We start from the raw sequence: 13,708 nt of genomic DNA, 5'->3' as shown, positions 1-13,708 counted from the left end.
GGGGCTATTGTTCTCCTGGAGCACTTCAACCTCCCCTCTGCTGTATTGAGCACTTCAACTTTTTCTTCCCGGAGTGAGAAGTTGCTGCTGCTCAGAGCTGACTCGAGCCTTCCTAGCTTTTCATTACAGCGGGTGAATGCGTAGCCCAGGATGGCTGGACGTCCCACAAGCCCTGGGCAGGGGGAGCGGCACCTCCTGGATTAGTGCAAAGTGCACTGGGCTTTGTGCCCCTTACGCCAGGGTCAGGCAAGGTCCTCTCCCCCGAGCTTCAGGCTTGCCCCGTCCCTTGCTTGGCATGGCTGTGGGGGGCAGTTCTGTTGGCATCCCTCCCAGCTAAGAGTGGTTCTGAGGGTGAAAAGAAGGTTTTAACCTTGAAGCAAACAGTGCTGGGATTTCTAGCACTTCTAGGTGCTCCTTTAGTCAGTTGCACCTTGGTGTTACAAGTGCAGAAATCAAATTGCTGTACAAGATGAGAGCCCAGAGGAGATGGTTTCCCCTTGCCCTCACACTGACTAAGCTATGAAAAGTGCCCAATATGTTCCACCAGACAGCAGTGAGACAGTAGAGGTGAAGTTTAGGTCACTGGAGAGGGAATTAAGTCATTAGAAATTACTCAACTAATTAGAAATTAGGACGTGCTGCGGAATAAAAGTGGGAAAAGAGGTGTCACGGCATAAGGTGTAGAATAAGAGTACTCAGTTAAAAAGGAGCCTTTGTAACCTGCTGCTGGAAGGCAGATACAGCACATCCTGCACCAAGAAGGTGTGTAGGTGGGTCTTACATATCTCCCCTAGACAAGATGGTGTTGACCCCTAGGCTGAGGATGAAGGACTGTGTTGTACCTACTGCTGCAGTTTCTGCTTCTCCAGAGCCATCCTCCAGCATCACTCAGGCACAAGGTGGATACACAATCCTTAAGCTGGTAGGAGCTGTAGGACTGAGTCTGGGAAGCTGTGCTTCCTGGGATGCTGCTGGTGTGCCACTGCTGTGTGCCAGGGTTTGGGGCTGTTCCTCTTCCCGTGCAGGGGATAGGTTCCTGTCTCTCCCCTAAGCTGCCACCACTTCTGTCTTTTCTTTGGGTAAGGTTTGGATGATAAAAATGGAACAAGTGACTTCCCGCTGACAGAGCTGCTTGTTTGCATCCTTGCTGCCCTGTGTGCTGGCTCAGTGCTACGAGACAGGGTTTGAGCAGCTCAGAACCAAGCTGCAGATAGCATGGGTGGCAGATGCCCATGGATCCTCAGAAGCCATCGTGCTCTGGGCAGCAACCCCCACGCTGCTCTGCTTTGCCAGCTCTATGTGGCAGTGGGGGAGTGCAGCAAACAGCCTTGCAGCTCCCTGACACAGATCTGATACAGAAACTTGGGCTGATACTGTGGCTGGAGCCAGGGAGGGGGTTTCCCGAGCACTGAAGAGCCCTAAGGCTGTAAAACAGTCAAGTGCTCCTAATAAAACCTATCAGGCCGAATTCCTATCAGGCTTAATCTCATTGTCTCATCCTAACACTTAGCTCCCTCTAGCCCTGTGTTCCTGGCTGGTTTCTACTCCAGAGCTCTGCTGGGATACGGGTCTGGCAGGCAGTGTACTGAGTGCACATGTGCTGCTGAAGGATAGCCGAGTCCTAGTGCTGACTTCTCTCTTCCAGCCTGAAACACTCCTCTGGGCTTCCCTCTTGGTTGTTCCCCTCTTTTCGGGCAACTCAATCACATTGTCCAGCCTCGTGCATCAAGGTGGCAGGCCTAATCCAGCACAGATTAGTTTCAACCTAGTTTTACCTTCTAATGCGCTGGGCTGCGGGGAAGGAATTCAGCCTTGCTAGAGAGCAGGTGCCTGCTTCTCCCATCCAGGGCAGGCACCAGCATCCCTCAGCCCCTTCCCAGCCCCAGCAGGCAGGGTGGCTGGCATTGAGCACTTAAACATCCCAGTGAGAGCTTGGCCTGCCAGCTGGAGTCACCTTTTTGGGGAGCAAGGAAGGATCTGGCTTTGCTCAGGTTGTTCTGCAGGTACCTGGGACTTGTGTGGCTGAGTTTATTGGCTTAGAAAAGTCTCTCAGCAGCTCAAGAAAGGCTGTTCAGGGCAGGAGCAGGGGAGAGGCTTTTAAAGCAGTTCTTATTTATAGAACATGTCCCTTAAAATGGGAACTTTAGCAAAGGGCTCTAGGAGGAACTTCAGCCACTCTGAGTTTGAGTCACAGGCCCTGGGACTGAATTCCTGTGTGCCATTGTGAGTGTTGCCTTATCGCAGTCACAGCCCAGCTCACACACAATGTGGAGGGTGGAATGCCTTTCAAATACACGCCCTTGTTGCTTCCTTGCACCTGGAGCAAAAATGTGTTGCTGGTGGGCTATCCAGTCCCCCTCCAGTTGAAACACAAAGGAACTGAGTCCTAGTCCTGTGTGCAGTGTCACTTGTATCATGCTGCCAGGGGCTGGTGGGCTCCTGGGCACGTGTCCCTCAGCCATCAGGTATGGATGCATTCCCTTCAGTCTTCACCATTTCTGTGCTGCTTCTTGCTCTCGAGAGACACTGTGCTCTGCCCTCACGTCCCCTGTTCTGCTGGGAGGTGGAAGCTGCTTGCTGCTCCTGCAGGGCAGGAGTGAAGCTGTGACCTGGTGGCCAGGAGGTGTTTTGGCCCTGTTTTGGTTTTTGGTGATGTTTGCCTTCTCCAGAGGCTATTCAGTGGCAATGGCAGTGGGTAACACTACCCTGGTCTCTGGTGACTCCTAATGCTGCTTGAGCCCAGGTCTAGAAGCTGAATTGGGCCCTTTGTGTTGGGCTGGTAAATGATACCCCTGGGTAGAAATAACTGAGATAAATGAAACTGAGTTGGCAAAGAACAGTAAAAGAAGGAACGGGGAATGTTGCTTTTCACCACAGCTCTCAATTTGAGTTGGTGACCATGGTGATGAGGGAAGTCAGGGTCACACTGGTTTGGTGGCCACGGTCTCTGGTGTCCCATCTGGAGATTCTAGGGTGGGAGGAGGGGATGGCAGTCACTTCTGCCCTAGTGGGTGTCCTGAATGAGTGTGCTTGAGATCGCTCAAAAAATGCAGCCTGTGGGCTTCCTGCAAAACCCTAGTTCAGCTGCAGATAAAAGACTTGCCATAGCAGTGGTTAGCTGGCACTGAAGGCTTGAGGGCTCCCTGAGCAGGTCCAAGCTCCCTTGTCACAGTGAGGAAGGAGGGAGCAGCTTGTGGAGTGCAGGCTTGAGGGACCCAGGAGCAGGATTAGGATGACCAACAGTGATGGGCACACAAGGCTCTTAGTGACCCCCTCCTGCCTTCCACGTGAGCATGGGGAGCAGCGGTGAGGAACTCATGCCCAGAGTAGGGAACAGCCTCAGCCCTTCATCCATTAACCCCTCAAGGGGTTTGTCCTGGACAGGCCCTGCATAAGCAGTGCAGATGTTAATGATTTCTCCACTGAAGAATGTGGTGTTGTTGCTGAACATAGATCGAGTCATTAAGCTGGGCTGGGCTGGAGCTGGGCGGTGTGGGAGGGCAGGGACAGGAGCAAGACCCTGCTGCTCACAGCTGTGGGGAGTGTTGCTGGCAGGGCACAGCAGAAGAGCTGGCTGTGCAAGTTGTGGTCTGCACTTTTGGGTATCTGGAGGTTTTTGAGGTGGGGCTAGGGACAAGTGACTAGAAGTGACCCAGGGTTTCCTTTCCAGCCTGAGCAGTGTAGGGGGAGAAAATGGATATTCAGTATGAGAGAGTTCCTAAGCCCAAAATACCCGTCCTCTTGGGCATATGACGTTCTGCAAATGTTGCCTGCTCTATTTGCAAGCCCTCTGAGTTTATCTAAGAGTTTGAAATCTGAGATAAGAGTGCTTTTTGCAAGGACTAGGAGCCCTTGCTGGAAATAAGTGCCCAATCCACATGCTAAGTGTGCTTAAGGAGAGATGTGGGGAGCTGAAACCTTGGGTAAGCAAGATGAGGGGGTTTCATGCAGTTATTCCAAAAGCAGGTGGGGTCCAGTCCTCCTTCAAGCTGCTGGTGAGAAATCTGAGACATCAGAGGGATTCCCCTTGCACTGGAATGTTAATGACAAGGTGTGGAGGGATTCAGCCCATTTTCAACTCTCCTGATGCTGTTGCTCAGCTGTGACTCTCTGGGAATTGTGTGGGTCTTCTGGGTAATGGTGTCTTTGCAGGTGCCCTCTAGGGTGTTTTCCTTTGCTTCTTTAACCTTGGGGATATTTTTTTCCTGTTTTAGGAATTTCTCTGTGACCCAAAGTTCAGTGATGAAAAAGACCTGGAGGAGAAGTTGGCAGTGTTTAAAGGTGAGAACTAGAGGGTTTCCCTGTCCTTTGAGCCTTACTGTTTGCTCTGAACCAGATTATTTTCCTCAGCACTTGGATTTTACCAGCCTGAGATTCTCTGCCAAATACAAGTGACTGAGCTAGGATGGATGCCTTTCCCCTTGCTTGTGGGACTTGGTGAAACTCCCTGGAGAGGTGTTTTCCACACAAGCCTTTGTGCTTCTCCCACTTGCAGAGCAGGGACATGTCACCCTACAGACATCCTGCCTGGCAGCTGCTGTTACTGCAAAACCTGCTGTGTGGGCAAAACCCTGGGGAGCAGCAAAGGAGGATGGTTTCTGTCTAGTTACCCAGCCAGCTGACTGGCATAATGGGGGAAGTGGACAGTGCAAGTTTTTCCAATGCTTGTTATTCTGATATTCTGATTAAGGTATGCAATGAAATCATATCAATGTTCAGAGCCTGAGAAAATAACATCAAAAAGAATTATGCCTTTCTTTTTTCTTTTTCTTTTTTTTTTTTTTTTTTTTTTTTTTCTTAAATAAGTAGGAGGACTTCATTCCACAGAGCAGAAGTGTCAGCTGCTTTCTGGAGGAGTTGGGGACTTTCTCTCTCCAAAAGTTTCTTTAGTCCTTTCCCCGGCCCTTGACACCAGCACTGATATGTCTAGTCTTGGCCAAAGCCTGACCAGTGTGCCAGCAGATCTAGGGCTTAGGTTTGTGCCTTTTGGGGATAGAGAAACAGACCAAAAGCCTGGAGTCCTCTGGAGCTTGTCCCCAGACTGGTTACAGGACAAGATCTGGCAGGGTTATTCTGGTGTACCCACTTTCTTTCCAAGCAGTGGCTGAAGGCAGTTGAGAAAACATGCCTGCGTCACATTGCCCCGAGGTTTGTCCTCAGCCTGGCTCTAACCAAATAAAACCTGACCTTGCTTCCATTTCAGACATTGTCTACTATTTCCTTTTGAATTTTGGCTTTGCAATCTAGCAAGGAAGAGGCTGGCTGGCATTTTGTGATCCCTTACACCGCTGGGCACAGAGGAGCCTCCTGTGCTCCCCGATCTCTTTGTGTCGCCTTTTGTGTGGCTTTGGCTTTTGGCTGCAGCCCCACATTATTTTTTCCCATCACAACTGGGGCTCTTCAAACATTGCAACTGTAGGTCACAGGCGCAGAATTCCCTGTAACGAGAGCCTTTGGCATCTCCTCCTGCTGCCTTGTGAGTTTGTCTCCGTGGCCTGTCCAGCTCTCCAATGCCTCCTCCAGCTCCCCCAACAATTGGCTCATTGTGTGATGATGGGGGGAATATTTCTTCTCTGCAGTCCTTTCCACTGCCACCCCCCACGCCCCTCCCAGCCTGGGGGAGGCAAAGATGGAGCCCTCATGCAGTGTTTGTGTAAATGTATTTGTGGGTGAGGGACCACGCATGGTTTTTGCCCCAGTATATCCCCGCTGCTGGGGTGGGAGCGAAACTTGAATGTGTGAGCTGAGGCTGATGTAAAGCTGCCTCTGTTCTCTGTACTTTTGGCTAAGTGTCAGCTCAGAAGAAAAGAAAACATGTGCTGGGTATGGACATGGCAGAGCAGGGTTTGTGTGCCCAGGCATATGCAGGGGGGCCTGACCCCAGCCAGGGAGGTGGCACTTCATATGCACAAGGTCATTCTGGTGAGGCAGAGTGTGGGGAGAGGCAGTCCCACATCAAGCATCACTCTGGCCTCTAAGCATGTGTGTTACAGCTCCGATTTCTTCTAGGATTGGTTGCTTGATGCTTGAAGGGAGACATTTACTCCTGCCTGAAGCATGAGCAGCTTTGGTTTGTACATGGTATTTCCATAGGTCTGTCCTGGTCAGCTCATAGCAGCAGTAATCTGTGGGCTGAGACCCAGGTGAAGACATGCCAAGCCATTCCTCTCCCTCCTGCCCATCAGCCCAGTTAACCCAACACTTTCCTTTGGAAGCACAGATCCTGGGAAGACTCTGATGTGTGAAATAACCACTCTTGCCTTTGGCTCCTTAAATTAGCCTGCCACTTCTCTGTTCATGCTCATACGCTTGCTGGTGTCCCTGGAGCAGAGGCAAAAGGTCTTTTCCATTTTCCTTCCTGGGGCAAAGGAGCAGCCTGGAAGGGCTTGGTTAATTTGAGTCCTCCGAGGCTGTTGTGGGGAGCGAGTGCTCACTGCAGGGTGATTTCTCCAGCTCAGCATGGATGGATGGTGCCAGCAGGCATCTTGCTCTTTCCATTTAGCAGAGCTGAGGTGATGGGGGGTCCCCTGCAGCGCTGGGAGCTGTAATCTCTTGCCTGAAGAGCTTAAAGTCTAAATGGGGAACAGCTAACAAGGGGTGGGGGGTGTGTAGGAAGCTCAGGTGTGCCTCTTCAAAGGGCAGGAACTGCACAGGACTGAATTCCTGAATTTTTTACCTCAAATCAGTGCTCTGCCTGTTACAGCATGCGAGTTTTTGTCCTGCAAAGCTAACCAGACCTTCTGGAGCATGCCTCCCCTTGAGAATGCTGGATTTGCTCAAGTCAGCAGTGTTTGACAGAAGGCTGGAAGGGCAAACAACCTGCTCCAGCATCACTGTGCCCAGGCATGTTCTTGGCTTCGCCCTCTTGATGTGGTCCTTGAGCATCTCTCCTGGCAGGTGCTGCTCTGGGAGTGAGCACAGCAATGGGAGCACTGTGGAGTCTGTCCCTCGTTATTGCAGGCAACTGCGTCATTTAATCCCCCTTCTAATCCGATCAAGCTTCATCTCGGGAGTGCTCCTGGGTTTGTTTTCCTTGCTACTCCTTCTGGGAGGCTGTTCCAGAGCTTTGTTTTTCTGGCTGGAAACCTTTTAACGCTGTTCATAGCCAGCTGATACCTTGTTCTCATGCCAGTGTTTTCCTTCAGCTTAAACGAAAAGCAGCCACAATTACAGAGCACTCAACTCTAGAGCCCTAGAGTTGAGATAATGATTCTAAAACCAGGCATCGAGATGGTCTCCCCTTCTGAACTTTGCATTCAGCAGTATATCAATCTTATCCCCAAATGCTTTATTTCATTGCTGTCAGCAGGCAGTGCTCCAAAGCCCTGTGCACCCTCTGCTCTAGAGTCCTGCTGACTTAATTCTGTGTCTCTTCCAGAGAAATACATGGAGTTTGACCTGAACAACCAAGGCGAGATTGGTGAGTGACTCTGAGGGATGCTGGGCTGGAACAGCAACAGCCTGTCTGCTGCTGAATCTGCCTCTTCCCTCTGCATTGATGGTGTTAAGGAGGAAAACTTGTGGGCTTTTCCCATGTCCAGCCTTCCTTGGATCTTGATTGCCAGCCAGGGGCTTCTTTGGCTCCCCAGCCCCTGCCTTTCAGCTTCCTCAGTCTCTCCTTGCCTATTTCAAGATCTAAGCTCTTCTCGGTGCTGTTCTCCTGAAATTCTGTTTATCTCCTCCACTTCTTTCTGCTCGAAATGCTTTTTTTTCTTCTCTCTTTTTCTCCACTGAGGCCTTCTTCTCAGTCCTCTGCTGGGAAGCTGGGAATTTGGAGCTGGGAAGCTGCAGGACTTTGACAATCCTAGGGCTTGCCTGTCTTGAGGCAGGAGCTGTATAAATCCATGAGCACTTCTGGTGCAGAGAGGCTCTTTGCTTTGCAAGGAGGGGAGCGGAGGGAAGGAAAGAACTTGGGTGTGAGTCTGGCTCAGCTGAGCAGCCCTGCTTTGGGTCCAGAAAGCACCAGTTACGTAAAGTTCCAGCCTCCTGCAGTCCTGGAGCTGACACTGAAGTGTAACCACTTGTGTACTGCGCTTTTCCAGGAGGCTGCTGCCTCGTTCCCCTCCTCCACAAGTCTTCCAGCTGAAGTGAAGCCTGTGGGGAGCTGGAAGAGGCCTGACTTAGGGCTTCCGGGAGGGAAGGGGCCCGCAGGTCTCAGCAGGCAGCAATGCAATGGGAGGAAATGGCCTGTGGCGATGGGCAGGGGCGTCTGCTCCCCACAGCTTGTTTGTCTCCAGCTTTAACCCCGGTGTTGCTTCCCTCCTCCTCATCCTTGTGATTCTTGGCACCACACTCCGAGCTAGACAGCACTGTCCCCATGTGTCTCTGGAGCACTTGGAAAGTTGTCCCTCTTCTCTGAGTGTGTGGTACTTTTATCTTGAGCTGCACAACTGGGAAGTGATGCTCTGTACTGGGCAGAGTGGCAGTGAGCTGTACTGGAAGGCTTCTTGTGGCTTTTGGCAACAGCTTAATGCTGTCAGCCACAGAGTCCGCAGGTGAGGTGGTCTCAGGTGGGAACTCGTGGCTCTGTCCCTATGGTTGGTCTGTGGGGTCGCCTCTTGACTGCAGCAATTGCCTTGCTCTTGTAGATTTGATGTCTGTCAAAAGGATGATGGAGAAGTTGGGGGCTCCGAAGACCCACCTAGAACTGAAGAAGATGATCTCTGAGGTGACTGGAGGGGTCAGTGACACCATCTCGTACCAGGATTTTGTCAACGTGATGCTTGGGAAACGCTCTGCTGTGCTGAAACTGTGAGTGTCCCGGGATGGAGGCAGGGAGAGCAGCAGGGCACGAGCTGCTGTGTTGGGAAGCTGGGAAGCACAAGCTGTTCTGTCTGGTGGAGCTGGAGCTGTGCACACTCGGTGTTCACAGAGGGAGACGAGGCTCCTCATGCAGGGCAGTCTGCAGGGTGCCATGAGAGGGTGTATAAGCCCATGTCCAGGCTGAGCAGTGGCGAGTGCTCCCAGCAGAGCCGCCTGCTGTGTGGTAGCACAGGCTTCCTCCCATGTGCTCCACGGCAGCCATCCCCCTCCTTTCCAAGGGTGTGCAGGCATTCAGCACTGCAGGACCTCTTCCCGTCTCTTCCAGGAGGATCCTGCTGGCTTTGGGGAACACAGGCTTCCCCTGTGGATGGTGGCAGGATCTGAGTGGTGAATGATGGTCCTGCCAGCACCAGTAGTACTGGCTTCTGTTTCCCACAGGATGCTCTATCCCTGCCTGATTTTGGAGAGACGGGCAGTAGATGGAGATGGGACACATGCTTGAAACAGCTGGCTCGTGCTGGGAGAGGCTTTCTGTGGTACAGGCTGCCAGCACTAGCCTCCCACGGCCCCCTCTGCCCTCTCAACAGGGCTCTGAAAGTGCTGCTCTAACAAATGGCTTCCAAACACTTGCTTGGCTCCATCTCCATCCCATTGAAGCCTGGCGTTTCCTTTCACAGCTCAGAGGCTAGCCCTGCTTTTGTGTTTGAAACCACCATGAATAGGAGCTGATCCTCTCCATCCTCCTTACCCCTTTTTGAAGGCAGCTTTAGAAACACAGCCAGCTTTCCAGGCAGGTTGGGAGGAAGGATCTTGCACCCACTCTCACATGGTTTCTCTAAGCTGGGACGTGCTTGCTGGCAGAGTCTTCCCACTGTGTGCTGTGTCTGTGTTGGGATGCTCCTCTTCCAAGCACACGCAGACTTCTGACATCCCTGCTCCTCCTTTCTCTCTGCAGAACCAGACTGAGCCTGCAGCCTGTCCTGTATCTTCCATCCCTCCTCCCAACTGCAGCAGCTTTCACAAACAGGTCCCTTCTCTTGCTAACAGACACCCCATTGTCTGTTGGACTCTGTAGAGCAGGAGCAGAAATGTAAAACTCGTCCTAAGAGCAGTGCAGTCCTTTGATCCATCGAGGCAGCTGGCGTTCCCAGCGTAGCTGCAGTCCTCAGGGAGGAAAACAGTGCTAGTGGTTGCAAAATGCTTGAGATTCCTACAGCCAGTGCCTTGCTCCTTGTTTTTGCTCTCTCCCCTGGCTGTAACTGCTGTTGCTTGCTCAGTGTTGGCTTCTAAATGTTCTGCTGTGTGGTTATGTGCAAGGTGGGCCAGGAGTGGTATTTGCTTTTACGCATCAGGAGCACTTGGCATGCAGTGTGTGCCCAGGGGATTTCGGAAGTGGCTGTCTAAATAAAATGTGCTAATCCTCTGGGCTCTGAGAGGAAAACCAGCAGAGACTTTGGGAACCCACTCCTGGTAGCTGCTGGAAAAGCCAGCCTGGCAGCACTGCCCTCTGTTGGCTTTCCCTGCTTTGTTAATTATCGAGTGCCCTTTGTAGGGGAGCCAGATGCTCTTTTTCAGCAGATAATGCCACCCCCAATGATGGATAAAGATGCATTTGCTTTTTTTTTTTTTTTTAATTGGCAATATCTGTTGTGTTTTGCAGGGTCATGATGTTTGAAGGAAAAGCCAATGAAAGCAACCCAAAACCTTCTGGTCCACCTCCAGAGAGAGACATAGCCAGCCTCCCTTGAAGAGGACAGGCTGTAAAATGGGCACTGTTTGCTTTGCTGGCCTGTAACAGAGGTTACCTGTGCTTTGTTACTCTTTACTATGGACAGTCCTAGTTTTCAACTAACCTGCCTTAGAGGAACAGCAAGGGAAGCTGGAGACCCCCAGCTTGTGTCTTTCTGCTGCATCCCTTAGCCAACTTGATCTGTTAGACAGGAGCTGTAGCACCAAGCGTAATGTGAGACCAAAAAGAACAAAAAATATCCTGTGATTTTACTCTTTCCTCTGCCCTTCCTGCATTTCTCAGACAAGGAGCTACTTTGTTCCCAGCATACAGCTTCAGAGCTGTGCTTGTCACCACAGGTTCCTAATGGTCCTTGCTGCCAGACATGGACAAAGCCCCTGAGGGCGGCTTCATGGGTGCAAAGAAATAAGTGCCTTCTCTGCTCCATCCTCCCGTTCCTACTTTGGACTTAGTTCTTCCCCTCCTGACCTCCCCCAAATGCAAATCAGGCTCCCATGTCTGTCTGATCATAAGGGGAATGTGGGAATGTGCTTGGACACAGAGATCTGCCTGTGCAGCCTTTTGGAGTGGGCACAGCTGCCTGCAGGGACAGCTTCTGTCTGCTCTGGGGGCTCATCCTGCAGGCAGATCTCAGGGTCCAACACCAGGCACTGCAGGTGAGGATGGTTGAAGCCACCTTGGGGACCCCCTTCCTGATAAATTTAGACTTGGGTACAACCAGGAGCATAACCTCTGAACAGGTGATTCTTTCCCATCCATGGAGTCCAGAAACAAGCTGTGATGCCTTTGCAGCCCCACAGGATGCCTGGGGCAACTGAAACCTCCAGGTGAAAGGAAGCTGAGTGACCAAACTGAGCCTTGCCAGACCAGTTGCAGATGAGGATCTGTCCTCAGGCAGCTGCTCTGTCCCTCTGATTTTTGCAGACCTCCCTGTATGTGTTTCAGCTTGGTCCCCTGGAATTATCCATTTCCCTGATGGATAAGCCCTCAAGTCTGCAAAATAAGAACAGCTGTAAGTATGGAATATGAGCTGGGACTGTGCTATCCATGCTCTGGTTACTGTGGTGATTCTTGTTCCATACACAGTTTCTGGAATCCAGGTGTTTGCTCTTTGCCCTTTCCCTACTCTTTTCTTTAATGTTCTTGACAGCTTTTAACTTTTTTAAAATCATGGTTTAGTAAGTACATTTTTAAAAAAGAAATACAGATGATTAACTCTACTAGGCTGATTGTTCCTGCCAAAGGCTGCACTTTTAAATAATTAAAAAAACAACAAAAACATTCCCACTACTGTTTGTGTGAAAACCAAAAGTATAATGGAGAGAAAAATTATGAGCAAAAGCAGCACCAGTCTACTTCAAGGACTGAAAATAAATCTTCTGAAGCTCCACTGTGTGTTAGTGTGTATTGTTATCTCCTCTGAAGCTTGGTCCCTGGTTCCTATGACTGGTTGCAGATTAAGGGAGCTGGTTTCCAAGTCTGTTAATATAAACCCTTAAACAGATCCTGGAGATAGGTTTGGACTGTCTTGATCTGATCTTTATCTGTAATAACTGACTGAAAGCCATGGAATTTGTGTGATGAAATGCAGAGGCCACCTCTTGAAAGCTGGTGCTTTTTTCTGACACTGAAAAAGAGCAGGTGCCAGTGCTTATTTTAAGGAATAACTTATTTATTGAGAGCAGACACTTGCAATGCTTCTCTTGAAGGAGGGTTTTTTTTTTTTTATTCTCTCTGCTCTTGAAGCAATTGCCCAAGGTTCTTGTCTGATGTGAACTATCAAAAGGGGAGACCAGGTTTCCTGGGGAATGACTGGGTGCACTTTTTCCATGTGTTTCTCAAAAGGACAGAATTTCCCTGAGATCACAGCCCCGTGTCTGCTTTCTGTAGCCTCTGGGAATGCACCTGCTTTTCTTGGCTGTGTGTATTGAAGCTATTGTTCAGTTAGAAAATAGGAAAGCATGTTACACAAGGGAAACTTGGATGTGGTTTGCCACAGTTCAGGTCACTGCCCAAAGCCATCACTACTTGTCTCTGTGGAAATCCTTGTCCTTTTTGGTCCTGGAAAAGAGCTGGAAATAGCCCTTCTCAAAGTGTCCCCGTAGGAGTCTGAGTGGGAGCTGAACCCCTCAAAACTTGAGGAGCAAGTGAAGAAATCGAGGACCTGGTGTGATCAAGTCCCCACATGTGGCTTTCGTGTGGTCCTGGAGCACAAGAAGGCTATTCCAGCTCACAGCGTTTCTGTGTTTCCAGCTCAGCCACCCCACACTGGATCTGTACAGGAGCTGAGCCAGAGCATCCCTGCGCTCCCACTGCAGCCCATGCCAGGGGAGCAGGATTTTACCTGAGGGAAAGGCACAAAACTGTCAGGGGAGGGTTAGGCTGGAATTAGGAAAACATTCTTCCCCCAGAGGGTGCTGGGCACTGAACAGGCTCTCCAGGAAATGAGCACGGCCGCAAGGCTGCCAGAGCTCCAGGAGTGTTTGGACAATGCTCTCAGGGCCATGGTGGGGTTGTTGGGGCGTCCGTGCAGGGCCAGGAGTTGGATCTAATGATCCTTGAGCGTCCCTTCCAATTCGGGAGTTTCCGTGATTCCTTAGACCTGAAGCAACACTGCGTCTCTGATACGGGAAAAACATCAAAGCCCCTCACCAAGGGCTGGTGGCCGGGTCGGAGCAGCCGCCTGCCAGGCTCCACCGTGGCTTGGCAGGGACAGCCAGGGCCCATCCCCGGTGCCAGCGGGGGCTGTCCCTGCGGGGCTGCTCCAGCGGGCCGAGTCCCCTCGGGACGGAGCAGGGCACGGGCGTCCTGCGGCTTCCATCGCCTCAGAACGTGTGGGGAAATCTGGGTGAAAGCACACAGCCTTAAGCTGCGCCAGGGGAGGTTCAGGTTGGACACTGGGAGGAATTTCTTCACAGAAAGAGTGATTAGACGTTGGAACGGGCTGCCCAGGGAGGTGGAGGAGTCACCGTCCCTGGAGGTGTTCAAGGAGCGACTGGACGTGGCAGTCAGTGCTCTGGGCTGGGTGACGCGGTGGTGTTCAGCCATAGGTTGGACTCGATGACTTCAGAGATGTTTTGCAACCTGACTCTGTGCAAAAAGGGTTTATTAAGCACAGCTGTTGTGGGGGAGGACCCGGTGGGAGGACCCGGAGCACCGAGAGCCGCGGCCAGAGCGGCCTCGCCGGAAGCGGAA

At 51.3% G+C, this 13,708-nt stretch overlaps 2 protein-coding genes across 3 annotated transcripts in view; both read left to right on the top strand.

Moving 5' to 3' along the window:
* NUP214 (nucleoporin 214) overlaps window positions 1–13,708 on the top strand; it is a 59,466-nt gene that overhangs the window by 5,024 nt on the left and 40,734 nt on the right. The gene's annotated exons all lie outside the window — the stretch shown is intronic.
* Window positions 4,180–11,903, top strand: AIF1L (allograft inflammatory factor 1 like). The gene is made up of 4 exons (XM_008642204.2): window positions 4,180–4,281; window positions 7,379–7,420; window positions 8,589–8,751; window positions 10,424–11,903. The coding sequence occupies exons 2-4, from the start codon at window positions 7,387–7,389 to the stop codon at window positions 10,509–10,511; spliced, it is 285 nt and encodes a 94-aa protein (XP_008640426.1). The 5' UTR covers window positions 4,180–4,281; window positions 7,379–7,386; the 3' UTR covers window positions 10,512–11,903.

This window comes from Corvus brachyrhynchos, unplaced genomic scaffold (assembly GCF_000691975.1).
Source record: "Corvus brachyrhynchos isolate BGI_N302 unplaced genomic scaffold, ASM69197v1 scaffold59, whole genome shotgun sequence".
NCBI classification, from domain to species: domain Eukaryota; kingdom Metazoa; phylum Chordata; class Aves; order Passeriformes; family Corvidae; genus Corvus; species Corvus brachyrhynchos.
Note: the sequence above shows the minus strand (reverse complement) of the source record. Positions and strands in the feature narration are given on the sequence as shown.